The sequence below is a fragment of the Doryrhamphus excisus genome, linkage group LG8, assembly GCF_037039965.1.
Source record: "Doryrhamphus excisus strain RoL-2023G ecotype Guam linkage group LG8, RoL_Dexc_Guam_v1.1, whole genome shotgun sequence".
NCBI lineage: Eukaryota > Metazoa > Chordata > Actinopteri > Syngnathiformes > Syngnathidae > Doryrhamphus > Doryrhamphus excisus.
Genome location: NC_136364.1, coordinates 13048568 through 13071426, shown reverse-complemented (window position 1 = coordinate 13071426; position 22859 = coordinate 13048568). Strand labels below are relative to the sequence as shown.

Here is a 22859-nt window from a genome sequence, read left to right as displayed (position 1 = left end):
TACCTGGAGCTACTACTACGTGGAGCTACTACCTGGAGCTACTACTACGTGGAGCTACTACCTGGAGCTACTACTACATGGAGCTAGTACGTAGAGCTACTACGTGGAGCTACTACGTGGAGCTACTACGTGGAGCTACTACGTGGAGCTACTACGTGGAGCTACTACTACATGGAGCTAGTACGTGGCGCTACTACGTGGAGCTAGTACATGGAGCTACTACGTGGAGTTCGGCCATCCTGGAGGAGTAGCGCCGCTACTACTTCAGTTGAGACAGTTGAGGTGGCTCGGGCGTCTGCAGCCCTCGAGACTCAGACCCGGATGAGCGGAAGAAAATGGAATGGAATGAAGTAGCGGTAAAGCAGACAGAAGGAGACAACACAACTTGGAGGAAACACAAAAAGGAGAAGAAATGAAACAAAACTCTGACGAAGGATGGAGCCCACTAATTTATGGCCATAAGTTGAAGAGAAGCAGTGGAATTGTGCATCATAAGCAATTACATGACCTCAGATTCACTTTAGAGTCATAAGCGAACCACTTGCACTTAATATGCATGTATTAACATTGTATTATAGATTACATTTCATGTATATTTAATCTCACATTACCTTCTTAAGGAAGCCAGGCATTTATCATTGCTTGTCCTTAAACGGCATGATCATTTTTAAATGAATTACATTTTCATACAGGTGGTCCTCTGGTTACGAACCAGCTCCGGTCCAACATCTCTGGAACATGTACCTGATGATACCTGAATGAACTCACACTGGTCCCAGACCACATGAAGGACATATAGAACACTAGGTCTGTCTATGACTAAGGATGTTGGATTTGTTATTTTGTTCATAGTCAACTAATATGTTTGTAATGTTTTTTTCCCATGAGCACCGTTAACGGCGATCCCCACAAATAAACATTTGTGACCAGAGGGCCGTTTAGTCATGTCTTATGACATTGCAGTCCAAACGGCCCTTTCTGTGGCTGATGTGGAGCCGCAACCCGTCCGTAGTAATCACGAAAGACCTCATATTAGCAAGGAAAATGCTCTGTAAGAAGAGTCTCGACGCAAGAACCTCCACCCAGTTGTGAAGTGTGTGTAGACTCTGGTTGTCTAGATATCTCAGGGACAAGTCAAGGATTGGTGATAAAAACGTTAGCGCTGCTAAATTTTAAACCAGATCTGATATTAACAAAATAATAACTACAAAATGTCAGATCTGTAAGAGATGCTGGGCTACGCACGGCCATATTGGCTGTAACCTTAGTGACAGACATGGACTCCGACTGTCCTCCTATTTCAGACGACATCAAAGCAAAAGTTTGTCATCATGAAATGCACCCTTTCATTTCCCTATAGTTGAAGTTAATGAGGTTCAAATCGCTTTCCTCTAATTGCGGCGCAGACACAGTTCACTTCAAGCTGATTTATGTCTGTCTCATTACGACGAGTGGGCGACGTCCATCTTCCAGCCCCTTGAAATATTCACTTCTCTTTGTCACGCTTTGCTGTTCTTTGTTTCCACACAGAAATAATCCGCTCCCATCGCTGCATATCAGGCCATGTTTGGGACATGATGCAGAAGCCATGAAGCACTATTGTCCCTTCAGTGACTCATCTCATACCCACTCAGACCCACTCAGACCCAACACTACAAGCAACAGTCAGAGACATCCATCCATCCATCCATCCATCCATTCATCCATCCGTCCGTCCATCCATCCGTCCATCCGTCCATCCGTCCATCCGTCCATCCGTCCACCAATCCATCCATGCATCTATTGTTTCATCCATCCATAGTTTCATCCATCCATCCATCCATCCATCCATCCATCATCCATTGTTTCATGCATCCATCCATCCTTCCATCCATCCATCCATCCATTGTTTCATCCATCCATTGTTTCATCCATCCATCCATCCATCCGTCCATCCGTCCATCCGTCCACCAACCCATCCATGCATCTATTGTTTCATCCATCCATAGTTTCATCCATCCATCCATCATCCATTGTTTCATGCATCCATCCATCCTTCCATCCAACCCATCCACCCATCGTTTCATCCATCCATTGTTTCACCCATCCATCTTCAGAGTATCCGGAGAAAACCCACACATGCACATTTTTGTTTTAATATTCTCATTTCATTACTGATGATTTTTGCATGTTACGTGTTTTTTTTTAGTTTTCATGTAAATTATGTTAAATTATATTTATAAAATGTGCTGTGGGCCAATAAAAAAACAGCTGTGGGCCACAAATGGCCCCCGGGGTGCACCCCTGGGCTCGGGAGTCTCTGCCTCTTCTATCACTCAGTTTTCATTATCATTCATTAGTGGTGAATATCCATACATTTTGGACTTGAAAAAGTCTGAGAGACATATTCAGGGCTAAAAACTAGACTGTGCATTAACTTGTAGCTTTAGCTTGGTGAATTGAGGTAGGAGCAAAAATATACATTTTTATACTTTTATACTATTTTTATACTTTTCATATGGTCTCGGAACATAAACCCCAAGAGTCAATCTGTCCAGAAAAATAAGCGCTAAACAACCAAAAAGCATTATTGCCAGATAGCAGAACAGTAAATGGTGGAATAAGTGTACAGTACAAAGTGTCAAAGGTCATAGCAGTGAATGAGCCTACAGGGAGTATAATTTATTTCTGGATGTTCTTAATTATGACAGAGTCTCACTTAAAGTCTGTAACCTCTGACCTCAACCATCAGCTAGTTGACGAGCTCGTATAACCATCCATACTTATAAAAGAGCTCATCGAGGTACTTTGTAACAGGACCTAAAGTTGGAAAACACAACAATTTGCAAGAATGTTCAAGTACATCAACAAAACTTCTATATTAGTATTACTACTATTATAAGTCATTTTAAGAAAATTTATGACTGTAATATAGTTTTTTTTCAACATGTGGATCATTTTATATTCTTCTGCATTTTCTCATGCAGTGGCAGGTTGTTGTTTTTTTTTAGTACCTGACATCTATTATTATGTGTATTTTTTTAATTTAAAGTATAATAATATTTAGGTGACCTACATACAAGTTACATGTTTTGAAAAAGACAGGTTACTGTCTACTGTAGAGACTCGCACTCACTCATAATCTTCCTGCCTCTTCCCCTCCAAAGCCCTCTACTTGCTTGACATTGAAGTTCTCCTCTGACTTCAGCTCAACATTGGTAATAAAAGTGACTGTCGTATATTATTATCAGATTAAAGCTCTCTTCAATATGCCTCACGTCCAGTATTACTAAACCCAGAATGGTAGGCATTCAGAAGGCATTTTTGCACAACTGGGGTCTTTTATTGTCCCCTACGAGACCCCCTAAGTGTCCCCCTAAGTTGGGGCCAAATGTGGTACGGGTGTGTCTCTAAATGTCAAGGATACAAACCTGTGGCCAAGTGGTTGCATTGGTTGCCCCACAATGACAGATAGGATAAATTAGGATTAAGTTAGGACAGTGCCCCCATTCAAAGTGAATGGATGGAGAAGAACTATCGTTCATTCCATGTGTTTCAGCCTCAGCAAAGCTTTCGCAACCTACACCTGCTACGTCCACGGGAGAGGAGCTGTGGCAGTAAACAATGGGAAAAACCCACATGAGGAAGCTTTGTTTACATAGTCAATTCACACAAACACACAAAACGCCCAAAAGTAGTACTGGAATGTACAAGCTGGGCACTTTTCGACGTGTTATCAGCTAAAATGACAACGCTTCTAAGACAGTTAAAAGAAACACCTGTGTCGTGTAAGTAGCAGGACACAGTCCTGTCTTTTGAGATTCAGTTTTCATAAGAACACGTAGTAAAAATGTTATGTTGCATTCATTTGCCACATTTATTGGTTTCCTGGGTCCATGTAATACCCATCTACAAAGCCAATATGCAGCTAAACAAACCACAAACCAACAAGTAAGGGGAAAACATGTGGAGGAAATAAGAAAGTAAGCACGTACGAATGCCTGTGACAGCGACAGCGACAACACTCAGCACTGACATTGGATAATCGGGTGTCACATATCTGTCTCAGCTCCTGTCAGCTTAAAATCATCCATCCAATCATTGATTGAAGTGAGGAATAACAACTAAAAGCACATTGCAGGTGCGGCACTGCCCCCCTGATAGCGGGAATGGATGTTTGCATAAGCTCCTGCACCACTGCAGGAGCTTTGGTGTATTGGTGTATGGATGCTAGATCTTTTTTTTTTTCCTTTATTTGGGCAAATATATGAAGCATTACAGTGCATTTCTTACATTAATCAAAATATAACTTTCCATTATTTACATTTGTATTCGACTATCTGATCCCAAGCCCAAAAGGAGTAGGCTGAAGCAAAAGCTTATAAATGCCTACCCCTTTTTGCAAGATATAATAATGTTCATGCCACTGTCTTGTTTTCCCCTGTTATTATTATCATTGTAATATTATTATTATTATCATTATCATTATAATCTTTATCATTATTACCATCATTATAATCATCATTATTATTACCATTTTCATCATTATAGTTAACAATTTTTTTATTTTTTTATTTGTAATTATTTAATTTTACAGACGTCATTGCTTCTTGTAGAGTGCTGTATCATTTCATCTGTTATTTTCTGAAATCCACTGCATTTGGGTAAAAGCAAAGAGCAACGTACCAGAGAAGTGAAGATGTAGGTGTAGTAGATTGACAGCATCCCCAGCTCCGATGCCTGCAGACAAAAGAGGGGAAAGTAAATGAAAGATTTGGATTCGGAGAGAAAAGGTATGAAGACAAATTGCAACGTAGAGCCGGAGAGAGCAACGGATAAGAAGGGGTGAAAGGTCAGTGAACTCGAGCTCCACTCTGCGGCACACTGATCAAATCCCAGCCTTGATAAGAACAGACATTTATCAGACTGCGGCTCGTGGGTGGGGGAGCAATTAAATTTCTGAGGTGAATTAGTATGCCGCTCGACGAGCGTCTGACAATTTGATTAAATCAAAGTCACAGCGGAGAGCGCCTGTGAAGGAGATGGTGAACTTTCCAGAGTCGCTGTCATTAGCCCCGAAAGAGGGTATTGGAACAATCAGACGCAATACTCCCGACATCTGGCAACAAAGACTATAATGACCTTGAAAAACTTCAAAATATCAGGTGTGTCAAGGTACATGTACAGTACTCCCTTGTTTATGGCGGTTATCGGCTCCAGACGCGACCATGACAGGTAAATGTTTTCAGCCAGGAGGATTCCTTGTTTATAAATAGAATATTTTTGTAGTTAGAGGATAGAAAACTTAATTACAACCTTCTAAATACACTTTTTAATATTATCAGAGTCAGTGGTGCAGCTTGAGGGCCTGCAAAGCCTGCTCTGCTGGCCTAACTCCTGGAAGTACTGACCTACATTTACATCTTAAATTGTAGTATTTTGTCCACAAAATTTTAATCCCAGTCATTGTTGCCCAGCTCTCCTTCACATCGAGAGGAGTCAGTTGAGGTGGCTCGAGCATCTAGTCCGGATGCCTACCGGACGCCTCCCTGGTGAGGTGTTCCGGGCATGCCCAGCCGGGAAAAGGCCCCGGGGCAGACCTAGGACATGCTAGAGGGATTATGTCTCGCAGCTGGCCTGGGAACACTTTGGTATCCTCCCGGTGGAGCTGGAGGAGGTGGCCGGGGATCGGGAAGTCTGGGCTTCCCGACTGAGACTACTGCACCCGCGACCCGGACGCGGATAAGCGGAGGAAAATGGATGGATGGATGTTGCCCAGTTGTGAGTTTTTGTCCTATAAAGAGGGAGTCTAGACGCCCAACACGTCGTACATTAATTCACTTTACTCACCACTATATATTGGATTTAAACATATATACTTTATATACAGTTACAGTTGTATACAGTACAATTAGTAGTGTGGCATCACAAGGCCGACATTAAGTGATACTCCATTTTCTTCCCTGGACTTTGTGATGATCAATACAATGACAATGTTCTGAAATACTTGGTAGTAGGGTTGTACTGACCAAGGGCCGTGGGTCGATCACAGCTTTTGTCTTGACTCGATGTTAAACCAATGGGAACCAATGACACTATTTTCCCCCGAAAAAAATGCGGTATCAAATTCAAAGTTCAAAGCTCAAGTCCTGTTTTATCAGAATGAATCACAGACTTGATTCAACCTGAAGTCTTGGTTGCACTTGATTCAAATAAAATGTGAATTCTGTTAATTGTTGTTGACTTGTTTCTTTATGTCTGTAATTAATTTGTGCCTGATTCCGTTATCCAAAACAACAGGAATCAACCGAACGTCACCTGCACTGTCCAGTACCCAGCTGTTTATTTCCCAGACTGAATTTTTGGATAAAAAGAGAATGAAACGTTTTAAGTCACTGAATCGAACCAATATCGCTCTTGAACCATGACTCGTGATATGTGACTTGTGATATGTATGCACAGCCGCTCTGGTCAGTGTTGATCGGGGACGGTGCCCCAAGTTGGAACTGTTCATTTCCTAAAAATGAACTAATCATTTAGATTGCTGAAAGTGTTACTGTTACTGATAATCATAACACAGAGAGAAGCAGAAATGCACTTATCATCATAGAAGCACCATTCCAAGCCCAATTCCTCACAATTTCAAATCCTTCTTAAGATGTCTTTGAAAGACCCCTTTGGGTATTTAACCATGCTAACGCAATCCTGTTAAGCAAAAGGAAGTAATGCTGAAGGAATGGAAGACTGTTCAATTAGCAAGCCTTTGGCGAGGTTGCACACTGTAGCAAGTCGATCCTGCTCGAGGTCTGTGCAGCCGTTCTCTGACTGAACGAGATTACATTCACCGTGCTAACACCGCTGACCTAAACCCCTCGGAATGCTAAACGCAACACAGAGCCAAACCTTTGTCCAGTGAGGGTTTGGATGGAGGATGTACATGGCGGGGCGGGGGCGGGGGGGTTGTCTTGCATGACAAAAGGATGATCCAAAAAAGGAGGGTCCCTTTTGGACAAGCCTGGCATCTCTTATCATCATCCCGGCCTGGCAAAAATGTCGGCACACTGCTGTGATATGTTTAGTATTCGCTTGGGATGGGAGGGTGCTGACTTTTACCAGCCTTGTCTAAATGACGTCTCCTGACATCCACAGTGGAACACAAAGGGAGACAAAAAAGCGTGGAGGATGAAACAAATGACGGGAACATAGAGACTACATATTGAGACAATTATCAAGTATAGCACCTGTCAAGCATTGATATCTGCAAATTTAGGCTGGGGGTGCCCACCAAGGCCTGCACATACAAAAATAGAAGTATGCAGTGGACACTTTGATATTCTTCATAAAATGGCCCCAAAATAGTTGGAAGTTAGTTGGCCAAAGCCTCGCCTTGATGCTGGAATTTGTAGAGTTTAAAAGGGCTTGATGGAAGCTCTGCTGGGAACACGTTTGTGTTTTGTAACTTTAATGCTAATGAGCTGCATTTGTCCACGCCTGTCTCCGACAGTAACGACGTATATATGGACCCGAATATTCCAATTGCATTCACTTTGTTTGCTCAAAGGGAAAGAATGTAAGCTTTGTATACACCTCATTTCGAAAGAAAAGTGCCAATCCGAATGAATATATAATGGGATTCCCGGGGGTGGAATATTCCTTTCCCCAATCCGATTGAGGTATCTTGTACCCGCTCAAACGGAAAGCTGTCAGGGTGCGTTCTTCTTCATGGTGTTTTTCTTCTTCTGTTTATTGGCGGTTGGCAAGCAGCTTTCGTGTGCTTCCACCACCTGTGGAACAGAATCTAAACACTTCTATACTTTATTCACAAGTCCAGTTTTATTAAAAAAGAAAATATATATCTATATAAAACATGTCTCGACTTGAATTATAAAATATTAGCAAGATTGAATTTGATCTTTTCCTGTTTAAGTTCTTTCAGCGCATGCTCAGATATGACGTAACACGCAGCTCCAGACGTTCTTCCGTTTTAAAAATGGAGGCGAGCAATCGGCACTGGACTGCTGCAAAAAGTTTGTTTTTGATCCAAACTCATTTCAAGACTGGACGAAGGAAAAACTAGCAATATGGAGTTATTCCAACAAGTGAAAGAAAAAGTCAGTGACGTCGGTATCACGTGATGTTGATGTTTACATTTTACTGCGCATGCCCCATTGACTATTCTGTTGGATTATAACGGTGCATGTAGACAAGAAATTGGAATATTCCTTTCCATGGATACTATTGATTCGGAAAGGTCATTCAAAAAGATTCCATTCGGAAAGAGGAAAAACTCCTCATGTATACGTGGCTAGTTTGGTGGCTCCAACAACCATCTTTGGACAATTTATACACTCTTTACATATACACACCTGTCCAGATCATATACTGATCTACAGTACGCTACAGTACATGGCCATATACAGTAAATGGCCATGTATAGGATATGTACACTGACAGTTCGTAGACACTTGGAGACCATATTTTTCGACATCATTTTTATTTTGAAGCCCTAAACTGGATTTTCCTCTTCTGAATCATTTGTTTAAAATATTGGCATAATAAAGAAAAATCTAATGTTTCAAGAATAATTTCAAAACAAACTAAGAAAAGAGCACCTGCCAAACACAAAGTCACAACACTCCCCCCCCAAAAAACCTGTCCTCTATGAAGTGATGGTCATCATTAAAAAGTAGTGCCGTCAAAGTTAGCACATTAATAACAAATTAACATAAATTATATAAATATAATGCCAGTATTTGGTCACCACTTACCTTTGTACCGTTTCAAGCTATTCATTGGACTTGAATGACTGAAGAATTTCTGTGTTCCAAAACATTTGACCGGTATTGTAGGACATATTTTCTAGACACTTGATACTTTTTGGTGCCATCACATCAATCCAAATGCCAAATGTTTGTGACCGCTCCAATTCCTGGAAGTAAACTTCGGTTTCATAGCTCGGTCTGAGCGTTATTGATGGGCTACAAAAGGCGGCAAGAAGTGAGAGACATCCCACTGTGGGCTCCCACTGCTCTTTGGCCCGTGGTTGTCAGGGTTGCTATGGCAACTGGATGACCACTGATGGCAGCCCGAAAGCTTGATTGAGGAGACTCTGAGGAAAAAGGGAATGAGAAAACGGAAAGAAACGCTTCGCCTCTTCCAACCTCATTATGCATCCACTTGACGTCACCCTCAATCTCCCCATCCATCCATCCATCCATCGTCTTGCAAAAATAATGAGGTGTGTATTAATTACATGGAGGCCATATGCCACTGCCAAACATCTGCACTTCACAGCTCCAACGATCGCCTTTATTGACGCCATCAAGGCTCTTAGAGACATTAAGTCTCTAGTCAAGTGGAGCTTCAGCATTTTAAATGTGTCCAAAGTGTTACTCGTGTTCTGAAAGGTTAATTATGAGCATGTGCTGTAGAGGACGACGTAAGGCTCATATTGTTCTGCTGGAGACAAAGTTTACTGCTCACTAATGATGTCGTAAAAATGTTCTTCCGGAACACAATTCAAAATCATCGCTGTAGTTAGTTGATTTTTGAACAATAGCATACCATGGGACCTTGACTGTATACGGACTGTATGCATTTTAGTCGGTCTGAACTGACTTCCCCCCCCCATTGGTAACCTCTACAGGCAGTCGGTGGCAATTGTTTTCTTTATTTAATGGTCTACGCACCGCTAATGTACCATATTTATACTTATTTAATGCTCCATGCTTTCATTGTCTTTTGGACTAACTGTGGGGGCATTTTTCATTCATTGCGTTTGTGTCGTTTGCTTAGACCAGGGGTGTCGAAACTTTTTCCAGCGGAGGCCACATAGTGAGAAATGAAATAATGCAAAGGTCACTTTGACGTTTCGTAAAGCAACACATGCAGATACGCTAATGAGTTATGTATAGTTCAAGGAAAAGCAACATCTCAGCTTTGTCAAATGGGTGAAAAAGCACGGAACATGTTTTTTGTATTTTCCAAATATTTTAAATACTTTCTTTTTCAATAATCTTCATACATTTTCTTTTTGTAAGATTATAGCTTTCTTCACATAATAATTTGACTTTACTTCCATAATAATATAATTTTTTTCTCAGCCTAATTTTTAGAAGTAACACTTTTTCTTTAATATTTCAGCTCTCTGGTAGTAAAATGATATTGTTTTCCTTGTTATAGTATGAGTTTGATCACATAAAAATGGCAATTTTTTTTTCTTTGCAAAATATGGATTTTTTTCTTTAAATATTTTGATTTATTTTAGTCCAATTTTATTTTAGTTCTTTCCCATTTATGCTGTTTTTTAATGTATTTTTACATTTTCCAACTAGTTCAACATTCTTGTAAATTTTAAACTTCTTTCAAAAATATTTGAAGGTTATTGTCATAACATTACAACTTTTCTGCAAACTAGTTTTTTTTTCAATTTTATTCATTGCTGTGTTCATCTATTCGATGAAAAATAGGTAAATTCCTACTATTACTGCTTATTGAATTACATTATTTTGCCTCATAATATTATGATCTTATTCTCCTAAAATCACAACATTTTCTAGTTCGATTACAATTTTTTCTCTTAATATTTTGGCTTTCTTGTAAAATGTATCCAGATTTTTTTAATTTTTGCTGTTGATGTTTTGTTAAAGTATATTTTTAAAATATACCAAGGGCAAATAAAAAGAGCTTTGGGCCCCAAATTGAGACTCCTGGGTTTAGACACCTGTGTGTTTATGTCATTGGAGTACATCTTATCATATCAGGAGCTTTAAATTGTTAGCTGGGCAGCGAATCAACGTGCTTGTCAGAGACACAGCATTTAGAAATGATGACTCATGCTTTGAAACTCAATTGTATGCTGTTATGATTTTACTTAAAATTTCTGCATGTCACAGCACATTTTATTTATATATATATTTATTTGTTGTATTTTCTAACTCAATTCGGCTGCCTTTATTTCGGACAATTTTTGTGAGTGCAGACTGATGATGCTGCCAGGCCCAGCCAAAAATAGGACAATTTATCTTTCTTGTGATTCGAGACAACAAATGGATTATGGCAGTAAGGAAAAAAAAACAAAAAAAAAACACTTTCTGTATTTCCTTCTTTGTCTTTGTCTCCTGTGGGAAATACAAGCTACACCTCAATAGATCAGAATGGAAGCCAAACAAAGTATTTCTTGAAGTAAAACAAGAAGAATACTCTACATATTGAATAAGTTTTAGCCTTCAACACTTCTTGCCGCCAGAATGTTTCTGTTGTGTGGACCGCACACTCACCCGTTCCAGAATGATGTGGGACATGGTGGCGTTGGCGTCAACTATAATGGTGGCGGTCTTGTCGTCTCGTATCTCCTTCAGGAGCGGCGTGGGGTCCTGGCTGTCGTCGAGCATGCGCACTGACAACGTCTCCTTGGAAATGAGGAACTGCCTGAGGAGCTGCTCCAGGTTCAATAAGCCTGAGACACACACACACACGCACACACTTGATGACTTATAATGAAGGCAAGCTCTACAAGGATAACCTTAACAAAAAGTTAAACTTGCACAAGAGTAATTGGTGTGTGTGCAGAGTGCAACCACGGCAAAGCATATACAGCGCTGAGGCTAATTTATGGCTAAATTGGAATCTTGTGACATCTCCTTTACTTCTAAACTACTACTAATGGTTCAAATCAGGGGTGTCAAACTCCTGCCACGGGGGGGCCGAGACACTACAGGTTTTCTTCCCAGCCGGTCCCTAAAGCAGGTGATTTCAATGATGAACCCCCCTTTGGTTTGGGGGAAGGAGCTCGTCAATGAAATCACCTGCTGGAGAAAGAAAGAAAAACCTGCGGTGCTTCGGCCCTCCGTCGACACATGTGCTTTGAATAGTGTGCCGTTCCCGAGTCAGGGACGAAATGGCGGTTCGATCATTCGTAGGAGTCAATCACAAGCTGCCGGTGCATTCACAACAAACTTGTCAATCCACTGGACATTGCAGGACGTCATTATGTAGAACAGTTAACTACATCGTCAAGGACACTTGACTTACAACACTAAATTAATCACACAGCAATTTAACACTCAAATATGAATAATCTACAAACAATATGAGTTTGCAATAAAAATAAAACATTTTAAAGTTTTCCCGTATGGCATTGCATCTGAGGAATGCATTCAGTGGGGCACTGCATTGATGTCAGCCTCCCTCTGAGCTTCGGGCTCTGGGTCCCTCTGGTGGACAGATGCAGCATTGCAGCATTATATGCTTTTTATCTCCTCTAATTAAATGGTTCTAAAAAAGTGCATTTAAAATGTTGTAAACTCGTATCGGTACATATGAGGTATAACCTTTGAGAGTTAAGTTGCTGTGTGATGACTTTTAATGTTTGTAAGATGAAACCGGGCGTCAGAGTGTTATAGTCAACTTGTATAGTTCATTATTGGCTCCTATCAAAAAAAGAGCTGAGTGGTCCTCATGGACTCGTGCACGCCACAATATGGCATTTCACGACATGGCATTTCAATACACCTGTGCACCTCATATCAGTTTTTTCCTCGAAGCCTAGTAGGTGTGGCTTATATATCGGACTGTACAGTCATGTTGCAATACGTAATGTTCATGTTTAATAAAGCATAACATTGTTTTTGGACGAAAAAAACAACAGGGGACCAAAACTGCTTTTTCAAAATGTGTCGGGGACATGCACCCCCCACCACAAATTGCGTCCGTAGTCTCAATTGCCATCTTCTACACGTTGGTATTAATAGACAAGCATCCAATGAGATTAAAAGGGATTTGCCTTAATTAAAACATGGACAACTCGATCCAACGGCTCCTGGCAGCATTTAACTAGTCACTTTGCATCCTTACATGAAAGCAGAGAAACCCTGCTGAGAGGTTATTTGCTTCATTTGCCATAAAGGGAAGTCAGAAAACACCACCAAATTCCTCTCGTTTATATCAAACTTATCTTCAGACCACATGCAGTCATGCAAGAACATCAGAACATGAAACACTTATGGTTTTGTTATTAACATAATAACTATCTTTGAGGCTTTTGGTTTGCATGTCGGCATCACAGTCAGGAGGCCATCGGGCCTGTGACACTAATGGCAACAAGCAGTGGAGATGATGGATGCTTTTTATGTTAAAGTTGGCTATGTTTTCTTTGAATTTTATACAAACAAGGCAATGACTCAAAAAAAAGCCAATATACGTATTTCAGTCTTTAAATCATTTCAAAGTAGGCCTACACATGTACTCTGCACTTCTGGTAGTTGATTTTTGTTGTTTTAACAGATCAAATTTTAAAAACAAGTGACTTTCTGCATATAAGAGTAAAATTGTAAAACTATAAAAACACTATTAACATTTTTGCCTTTCCGGAACGGATTCATTGGATTTCTCTGGCAAAAAATTGTTTTGGTTAACATCCGTTATGGTTAGAGTCTGACTTCCCGAAACAAATTAATGACGCTAACCAAGATTGCACTGTATTTTGAGTGTGTAGCTCCAAGAACCCAGTTTGTGTACTTTACTAATGTTTTTTCTTACATACAGTATATAGGGCGTTGTGAAATCTGTCCAAATTTCATTATTTTTTCAGAGCAGTCGTTTAGAATTCCGATTTTTTTTACATTTTTTATGATTATTATAAAATATTCATGAATTAAATGCAAAAATCTGTACATTTATTGATGCAACATATCACCTGGTATATAGTTCACGAGTTCCCAAGGGCTGTGCATGAGTCCGAAGTGCACCAGTGTATCAGTGGCATGGCTACGGCTGCCAAAGCAAATCATGTCGAACAGCATCTGTAATGATGTCTCTACTCTGTGTATTACCGAGCGTGTGTTTGTTTTCCTGCAATGTGGCCGCCCGTGACACTGGACTTCCTCTTCCCAGGCCTTGAACCTGTCAGTTCGGCTCCCTCTGTAGTTACAACACAGAGCGTCTTTGATGAGCTTGAAATAGCTTGGACTAAATCACCCTCCTTGTCTGCCTGCCTGCTTGCTTGCTAGCTTGCATGCATCCACCCTCCGCCGCCTGCTCGCAGGGACATCAAGTACAATTTCACGTCGACTTTATGACATCCGACGGTGAACTGTGCTTGACGTGGCTGTGTACAAATATAGTGACACAAACACACACACTGGAAAGTTCATGCTCTTCACCATATTCTGACTGAATTGCATTTTGTTTAATTTCCATCCAATGAAAACATGCAGCTCAATGTAAAAACATGTAAGTGATATGTTGGGTATTTCGAAACAGATGCTGCAAGACTTGTAGCCGCTTTCACACAGATATACTCCAAAACCGACAGACTTAGTAGCAGACCTAGGATTTACCGTACATCTGTGCATTGAAAACGCAAATGCAGTTTTTACACAGGACATGGAAAAAGGCATTTCTACTTGAGAAAATAGTGTATTTTTTGGCTCCATGCTGGATGTTTGCAGCCCCAGGTTGTCTTTCATGTGTCACCATCGTGTATGTTAGAGCAGCACGATGCTGCAAACAATGCAAATTACAATCTTCTTGCTGAGAACTGAGATTGAGAGCACTTTTGTCACACGTCATTAAAGGGCAAAATATTGGTAAACAATGTGGGTTAGGTGTCATTTTCTGTCAGGTATTGGCACTGTCATGAGCTCTGATTGAGCTGATTTTTGAGCTGCAAAGCAAGCAAGGCCTCTTGCAGATGATCAATGCTGCTGAGATTGGGTCCAGCAAGACTCCTTTAAAGATCCCGAGAGTTATGGAACAAAAAAGTAAAGTGGCTCAGGGCTGGAGGATCTGATGGGTGCAATAAATTACTTACTCATTTTTTTGTCTTTCAATTTCTTTTTCAGTTCTGCTGGAAACTCCTTAAGACCCAGAAGTTCAAAATGTCAATTATTGCAATTTTTCAACAGGTCTTAAAATTTTGATCCGGAGTGTCCATCATGTTCAGGGCAGTGTACTATCATTTTAAGAAACAATCCTCATTGTGTTATTCTACTGTAAAGACACTTCTAATTATACTTCTACAGTTTTACATGTGAGGTCCCACAAGAGACTTTTTGATGGAAATGAATTGAAAAAGACAAAGACAAGTAAAAAACAAGGCATTGTCACTCATTCCACATTATATTCATGTAATGGAGACAAGTATATATAAGTATAATAATGGTCCGCATGCTGTGGGACAATGTAGGACAGTGTAGGACAGTGTAGAACAATGTAGGACAGTTGTCGACAGGACAGTGTAGGACAGTGTAAGACAGTGTAGGACAGTGTAGTCAATGTAGGACAGTGTAGGACAATGTAGGAGAGGACAGTTTGGGACAATGTAGGACAGTGTAGAACAATGTAGGACAGTGCAGTACAATGTAGGACAGTTTACGACAGGACAGTTTAGGACAGTGTAGGACAATGTAGTACAATGTATGACAGGACAGTTTAGGACAGTGTAGGACAATGTAGGACAATGTAGGACAGTGTAGGACAGTGTAAGACAATGTAGGACAGTGTAGGACAGTGTAGACCTATCTAGGGCAGTGTAGGACAGTGTAGAACATTGTAGGGCAATGTACGACAGGACAGTTTAGGACAGTGTAGGACAATGTAGGACAGTGTAAGACAGTGTAAGACAGTGTAGGACAGTGTAGTCAATGTAGGACAGTGTAGGACAATGTAGGACAGGACAGTTTGGGACAATGTAGGACAGTGTAGAACAATGTAGGATAGTGTAGAACAATGAAGGACAGTTTACGACAGGATAGTTTAGGACAGTGTAGGACAATGTAGGACAGTGTAAGACAGTGTCGAACAGTGTAGTCAATGTAGGACAGTGTAAGACAATGTAGGACAGTGTAGGGCAGTGTAGAACAATGTAGGACAGTGTAGACCTATCTAGGGCAGTGTAGGACAGTGTAGAACATTGTAGGGCAATGTAAGACAGGGCAGTTTAGGACAGTGTAGGACAATGTAGGAAAGTGTAAGACAGTGTAGAACAGTGTAGTAAATGTAGGACAGTGTAGGACAATGTAGGACAGTGTAGGGCAGTGTAGAACAATGTAGGACAGTGTAGGACAGTGTAAGACAATGTAGGACAGTGTAGGACAGTGTCGGACAGTGTAGACCTATGTAGGCCAGTGCAGGACAGTGCAGAACATTGTAGGGCAATGTACGACAGGACAGTTTAGGACAGTGTAGGACAATGTAGGGCAGTGTAGACCAGTGTAGGACAGTGTAGGACAGTCCTTGAGTCAAATGGAACTATTTGTTTGTGATGCAGTTCTTGAAGCAAAATGGCCGATATTTGTTCATTCATGTTTGTGTGAATGGAGATCCCTTTGTTGTCCGTGCGGCCGTAGTTTGTATGCAAGATGGCACAGGAAGAAAAATGAGAGCTAAAGCTGCTGCATACAGTGGAGGCAATAAATGTTACAGTAGCAGAGAGTGAACTCCACAATGTGTGTAGGTGAATAATGTATTACCTTTGTGATGACTCATCATTTGGCCTCAGGCAGAGTAAAGACCTTCTTTTATACGACTTTGCTACCAATGTGAACTTTGAAATGTTATCGAGGATATATGCCTAAATATTGATGTGCCAGCGGAATCGCTGTCCCATTAACCCAGAAAAACCACGATGGAAGGTACCGTAATTCATCATCGCCTTTCCATCAGGTGCATTCACCTGACACAATGCAGTGCAGTTGAAGGTTCTAGCGCCAAGATGTAGGTCAAAGCATGGAGGTTTATCGCAGGAAGAAAAGCTATATTCATCCTGTATATTCGGGATGTAACTGTGCGCCACAATCACGGTTTGTAAATACTTCAGTTTCAAGGTCGTGATTTAGTACAGTTACGATGCTCCTAAACAGGAACTAGGTATACCTCGGTACTGTACCGAATGTTCTACAAATACATGTACCGTTACACAAGTACTGGCAAATATTTCCCACTTAGCAATACCGTTATTTGCATTCAATTGTATGCATTGGCTTGTATCATGATGATAGTCATTTCCCTGCGTCGTGCAGCCCCCATCTGGACGTGGTCCGCCACAGGCTGCCACCTGAGATGATAAATAGTTGTTGTCTTGTTATTCTTATCCACTACATTGCCTCCCAAGCGCTCACTTTCAGGATTTATGCTCCACTTCAATTTGGTGTCATTATATAGCACTCACTCCACCGCAATGTTCACCTTGAAGAAAAATGGGATTCCCGCACCAATCTTAGGGGCGGGTGGGCGTGTTCACATCAACACTTATTCTGAATGGGATGTTGGGTAAAAGTCCTACCAAAAATGATTGGTAAATCACAACATACTTTTCTGAACATGCGCTGCTTCACAATGTCACAATACTTGTTGGAGGTCTTGAACCGAAGCTCCTGGTGCAAGTAGCACTCATGCTACAGCTGCAATTATCTTCATATTTACTTTAGACAATAATGGTGGCGTGCTGAGTCCTTTTCAGTGAATAGAAAATATATAGACTATGGATGTATAATCTGTAAAATGACAGATATTAGATTTTCTTGACTAAAAAACACAATAAATGAGAATACTGTATCTTGTCTGTGATGCATACATCAGAACAGCATAATGTATTTATTAATTTGTGTTTTGATTGCCAATTTCATCTATCATTAAAAAGACAGAACCCAATGGAAGAATAATAGAAGACATTTGCTCTCGAGCACACTTCCATCTGTCCACAAAAGCAAATCCTAATCGACCAAATCAGTGTTTCCCAACTCCTACTCAGCCACGGTACATCTTTTATACGTTTTACATGTACGTCTTTTATATGAGACACGGCCACACAAAAATTGCCGTCACATATTATTGTCACCTTCTTAAAATAATAAGCATATGGGCAATTTTACCAGAGGTGGGCAGCATCATAGGCAGGTGATTTAGGCAAAAGAAATACACTTTTTTTTAATTGTCCAATAAAATGATTTGAGCAAGACAATTTGTATACCTTTTGTGTACCTTTTACTATGTACTGCCTGTCACTATACTGTATTTCGCTGGCATACAGCAGATGAAAAAATACATTATTTGGACTAAATCAATCATTTTTGGACCAATAATCGTATTTTCAGGACTCTAAGTTACACTTTCTTCATAGTATGCAAATACAGTCATCCCTTGTTTATTGTGGTTAATTTCCAGACCCGACCGTGATAAGTGAATTTCCGCAAAGTAGAAATCCTTATTTCTGAATGTAATATTTTCATTTTTATGGCATTGTTCACTTCTTTCCAATATTAGTAGTCAATATAACAGAAAATAACACAGACTCACACGTCTTCTTCCACAACATTGATTCATGTATTAAACAGGTAGGTTTTGATTGTATCCATATACTAAATAAATGTGACTTATTTCAGCTTTTATAGTCTATTTCTTGTGTAAACATTGCCCTCTGCCTTTGTCTTCTTGTCTTTTGACTTGGAGCGACGCCATGACACTCGCTGCGATGATGGCTCGAGGATAAATACCGTGCAACTTAGTCATTTCCCGCCCCACACCTGACGATCTCCCGTGGTATACTAATGGTCGGGAATCACTGGACTAACTTGAGTAATTACCAAAAAAAGCACCTCCACTGCAGGTTAATTACCATCTTCATCTCGACTGTATACTGTACAAACTCAGCCCTGCAATTATGCTCATCTTGTCGGCTTTGCACACGTTTGTGTATACTCATTAGATGGTTGTCACCTCTTTCCCCGACTGCCACTGATTGGAGGTTACCAGTGGGGATTTTTATGTCAAGTGTCACAGAAGGAGACAGTAGACAAACCAATTATCAAATGACAGGGAAATACGATTCCCTAAAAAGAACAGTAGGATTTTCAAATCCTTGCTCTTGCTTTTTTGTGGACAAAACCTTGGCATTTTTCCCCCCCAAAAAACATTATTTCATGATGTAACGCTGCCATACTGCATTTTTTCTGGTTTGAGAAATGATTTCTATTCATTTGTTTCAATTGTACAAGATGAAAATGATCACAAATTGTTGTTGGTGGAAAGGTTGTACTGATTGCGCTACATGTCATTGTTGCACACTAACACGTGAGCATTGTGAGTCAAAGTTTGGGTTGGAATAATAGCGCTACCCTGCGGTGTACTTGTCAGGAAACTAATAGCAGGGATGCCAATGTTTTGACACGTTTGCACCAGGTTCCGAGCAGCGGTTGAGGACACAAAGCCACACACATTGTACAGCAGGGGTGTCCAAAGTGTGGCCCACGGCTAAAAGCCAGCAGTCATTTTACAAGAATACTGTCAAAATATTCAGAGAAAAGTCATGATTTTACGAGTCCTATGAAGAGGAAATATGATGTCATTTTTGTAGCATAAAGTTGAAATATTAACTCATTAATACCAAAGACGTTTTGGCCATCAGTTTTAAGCCATCAGTACAGCCACAAGGTGGCAGAAGTTAATTTGATAAGAACTCAGCATGGATCTCTTGCATACAGAAAACACACTTGACAGAAACCAAGAAGTGGAAGAGCATGGAGGAGTGTAGCGTGCAGAAGGTTAGTATTGTAGGGTACGCAACTATAAAAAGTTTGGGAAGCACTGATGTAGATTAACACTGGTCCCGGCGTACAAAAATCTGCCATTTGGACAAAGCTCCGCCTTTGTGCATGCACAGCCATGGCTGGAACAGATCCCTGAATTGGTCACCTTCTACTATGCTAAAGTTTTTTGTGGATGCAACTCAAGGCTTGGCCGCCACTTGTGGCATTTTCAAGTGAATGAGAAAGGGTCTCTTGAGAGCGTGGAATCAATATAGCAATTTTGTGGACACTGGCTTCAATGTATGAATCCACCTTCCTCGGTCCAATCACGATACTTCACCTCACCTGTTGAACAGCATCCTCAACTAAACCCTCTCTCCTCTTCCTTCATTTCCTCTTCAGTCGTCTTTCAGCCCAGCAACACACTGCCAGAGGTGGGTAAATAATGCTTCAAATTGGTTTCTTTAGTCCCAACAAGCCAAAGTCGATGTCTAAAGGGCGCCTGAGAGGCCAGCGTTGTTATTACCATTATTTGGGGCCAAAAGCTGTAAGCTGTAATAAACAACTCTCTTGTTACAGGATCAGCATTTGGGGTGCACACGGGCGAGAAAATGCAATATTTGGAAATAATCTCATTTGCAAATAATATGCATTGACACATGGGTACCCTTGCTATGCAAAAGTCACTTTTCAATAAGAATACATTTTGTTTTTCTAAAAACTGAAAGCTGCTTTACAACAAAAACTGTATAACAGAGCAATAAAATACATAAAATATCAATCATGTGGAAGGATACCAGAGCACTGAATGGAATGTGAGATGAAACATTGAAATCCAGTTTACACAAAGGTGGGTTCAAGCATGGGTTTGGAAGGTGCACAGTGCAGGTTTTGGCGGGTGGGGTGGTTTCCAGAGGGAGGTGGAAACTCAACTCAATACTCTATCTCCCCAGGTTCCGTGCTTGTTCATTGAGGGTGGTAAAAAGAAATTGGCCTCAGATGAGCGAAGGAATGGTTTGGGGAGTACGGATGTAGAAGGTCAGTGAGGTAGGGAGGAGCCGGGTTGTGTGGTGCTTTGATAGTGAGTAAAAGTATTTTGAATACTGCATTGGACTTGGGAAACAGTGGAGGTTTGAGTTCTGAATATACTTTATTTAGGGTGTGCATGAAAGTCCAAGGAAAATTAAAAAGGACCGATGATGCTTTTTCCTTTTTTTCTGATTTATAAATGTAATTAGAATGTTGTATTCTCATGTTAAACCATGCCAAAGTTTCAGATAATGAGTTTACAAAATTAAGTTTGGGATGACTCAAAACGCTTGCTTTTAAAGGGCGCCGCAAAACTGGAGGTCTGTGATGTCACAAATGGACAGGTGTCCTTATGTGGGCATCAGACTTGGTTTCCAGAACCGCCAATGTCACTTCCTGTCCACCTGCCACTCTGCTGCTCGAGGGAACACATTTATTGCAACACACACTCGTGTTATTTTTGTGTTAAATTGCTTATTTCGTCTAATTATTTGGGATAATACGAATCCAGAAGTGACTACTATTGGGGTGTGACAGCTCTAATAATGTTAAACAGGTTGTAAACAGGTGTTTTATCCTACAAGTGCATTAAATTCATAAATAAGAAATCCTACTGATCACGGTCGGGTCTGGAACCAATGAACCAAGATAAACGATGGACTACTGCAAATGTAAAAAGCGGATAAAGTGCACGACACTGCTACTTCTCAGACACACACACATACAAACTAAGCTCATTAGCATTAAAGCTACAAACATCCAGGAGGGCTTGCTAAAAAAACTGTCCAAATCCCAGCAACAAGGCGAGATTTTGGCCAACAAACTACTTTAATGTACCTTTACCTTTAATGTAGTGTGGCCACGCCCTTCGGTTGCAATGTAGAGTTCGTAAGCTCAACAACAACACGCTGAGATAGTGGAGTCGGGTGGTTCAGAATGTCTCCATGCCGTCTGTGGGCTGTTTGATATACGGTTAGAGTATTTGTGCTGCTCAAAGCATTAAGCTGACTGTGAGGGAAAAAAGGTTAGCTGGTGCCACTCAGGGTCACGCTGCCTTTGTCTGGGGAGTTGTAATTACTGCTCGCTGGACTACAAGAGGGTGGGAACAGGCCATGATTTAATCTTCCTTTCTATTTAGGATAGAAAGGAAGGCTTTTTTTGAGGCCATTCAGTTTAGTATCTTTAGAATCTGCCTTTGACAAGGAGGTGCTGAGATCAATGCTGGCCTCAACTGCACAGCTTGTTCATTTTTTCTTTGCTTGGTTTTTCCTTTCTGTCAATCGGAAGTCTTTCTGGAGTAGTAGACAGATTTTTCTCCATGCTATATTTCATTTGAATTTAAAATGACAATGATGGAGAGCAGGTTGTTTATTTTGGGATGTTGGCATCACACACGTTCTGTGGATTGCAGCAAAGTGTCAGCAAGGTGAGATGTTGATGAAGTGCCGCATCTGTTAGCGAAACATCGTTGCTGTGCATCGGGAAAGGCAACACATCTTAAAGGATAACACGCTGTTTGTACCATGTTGACAGGCGTAGGGATGGTGCTGTGTGAACATTCTCCCCAGGTGTGTTTTGTCATGCGGGCGTTCATGCTGTACTCACAGTCGGCCTGTGCACAGATGAGGCATGCGGCGGTGCTGTTAAAGAAGGTGAGAAGGCTGGCTACAGCCAGGCTGACATCCGAGTTGGTTGGCCTCAGGTCCAGAGTGGTGAACCGAGGGAACTGGACCTTTAGAATGTCTTCTGGAGCCACCTTCACGTAGGGCACCTGCACACAGACAGAAACAGGTTTGACAACAAGACTATGGAGACTTTGGGATGTACTGTACTAATAGAAACTTGAGGATAACATCAAATACAAAAGCCTGTTAGGAATCACGCACTTAATACACAATACCAAGCTTGTGATGATGATTTGTAAGGAGGAAATCGAATTGATAAATTAGGCGTAAAAACTGTACTGCCTTAATTTTCCATTAAGTCATCAGAAATTAAACAATGCACAAGAAAAGGAAAGCGAGCCAAGACCGTCAATAAGAATCAATAAATACGATTGTCCTGTCCACTTCAGTGGAACACCCAATCTTCTAATTGATTGACTTGTTTTTCTCCGCGTTATGAAAACAGTGCCTTCCCTTATGACCACTAATTCGTTTAGCCGATACCGACCGCCAGTGTACTCAAAGGTGTGTCTTACACAGATGAAATCAGCAGCCAGTCAGATACTGCGTTGCCTGAGAGGAACGAGGGGCGAGAGCGGGTGGCAGGTGTTGGGTCGGTCAGCTGGCAAGACATTAGGGTGGAGCTCAGCGGGGCTTGAAG

At 40.9% G+C, this 22859-nt stretch overlaps 1 protein-coding gene and 1 long non-coding RNA gene across 4 annotated transcripts in view; one reads left to right on the top strand and one right to left on the bottom strand.

Moving 5' to 3' along the window:
• Positions 1-22859, bottom strand: part of grik4 (glutamate receptor, ionotropic, kainate 4) — a 270511-nt gene that overhangs the window by 73301 nt on the left and 174351 nt on the right. For 2 of the 3 annotated variants that reach the window (XM_058079390.2, XM_058079391.2), the window contains exons 6-8: positions 22140-22305; positions 11259-11437; positions 4666-4719 (exon numbers count right to left, since the gene is read on the bottom strand). In XM_058079390.2, the coding sequence (XP_057935373.1) occupies positions 4666-4719; positions 11259-11437; positions 22140-22305 (399 nt within the window). Of the gene's footprint in view, positions 1-4665; positions 4720-11258; positions 11438-13675; positions 13804-22139; positions 22306-22859 lie in introns of those variants that run through there. The other variant, XM_058079393.2, reaches the window with a different exon arrangement.
• The window catches only part of LOC131134288 (uncharacterized), a 45624-nt gene continuing 27400 nt past the window's right edge, over positions 4636-22859 (top strand). Inside the window, exons 1-2 of the long non-coding RNA XR_009131376.2 lie at positions 4636-4831; positions 11340-11426. This is a non-coding gene — a long non-coding RNA (uncharacterized LOC131134288). The remainder of the gene's footprint in view (positions 4832-11339; positions 11427-22859) is intronic.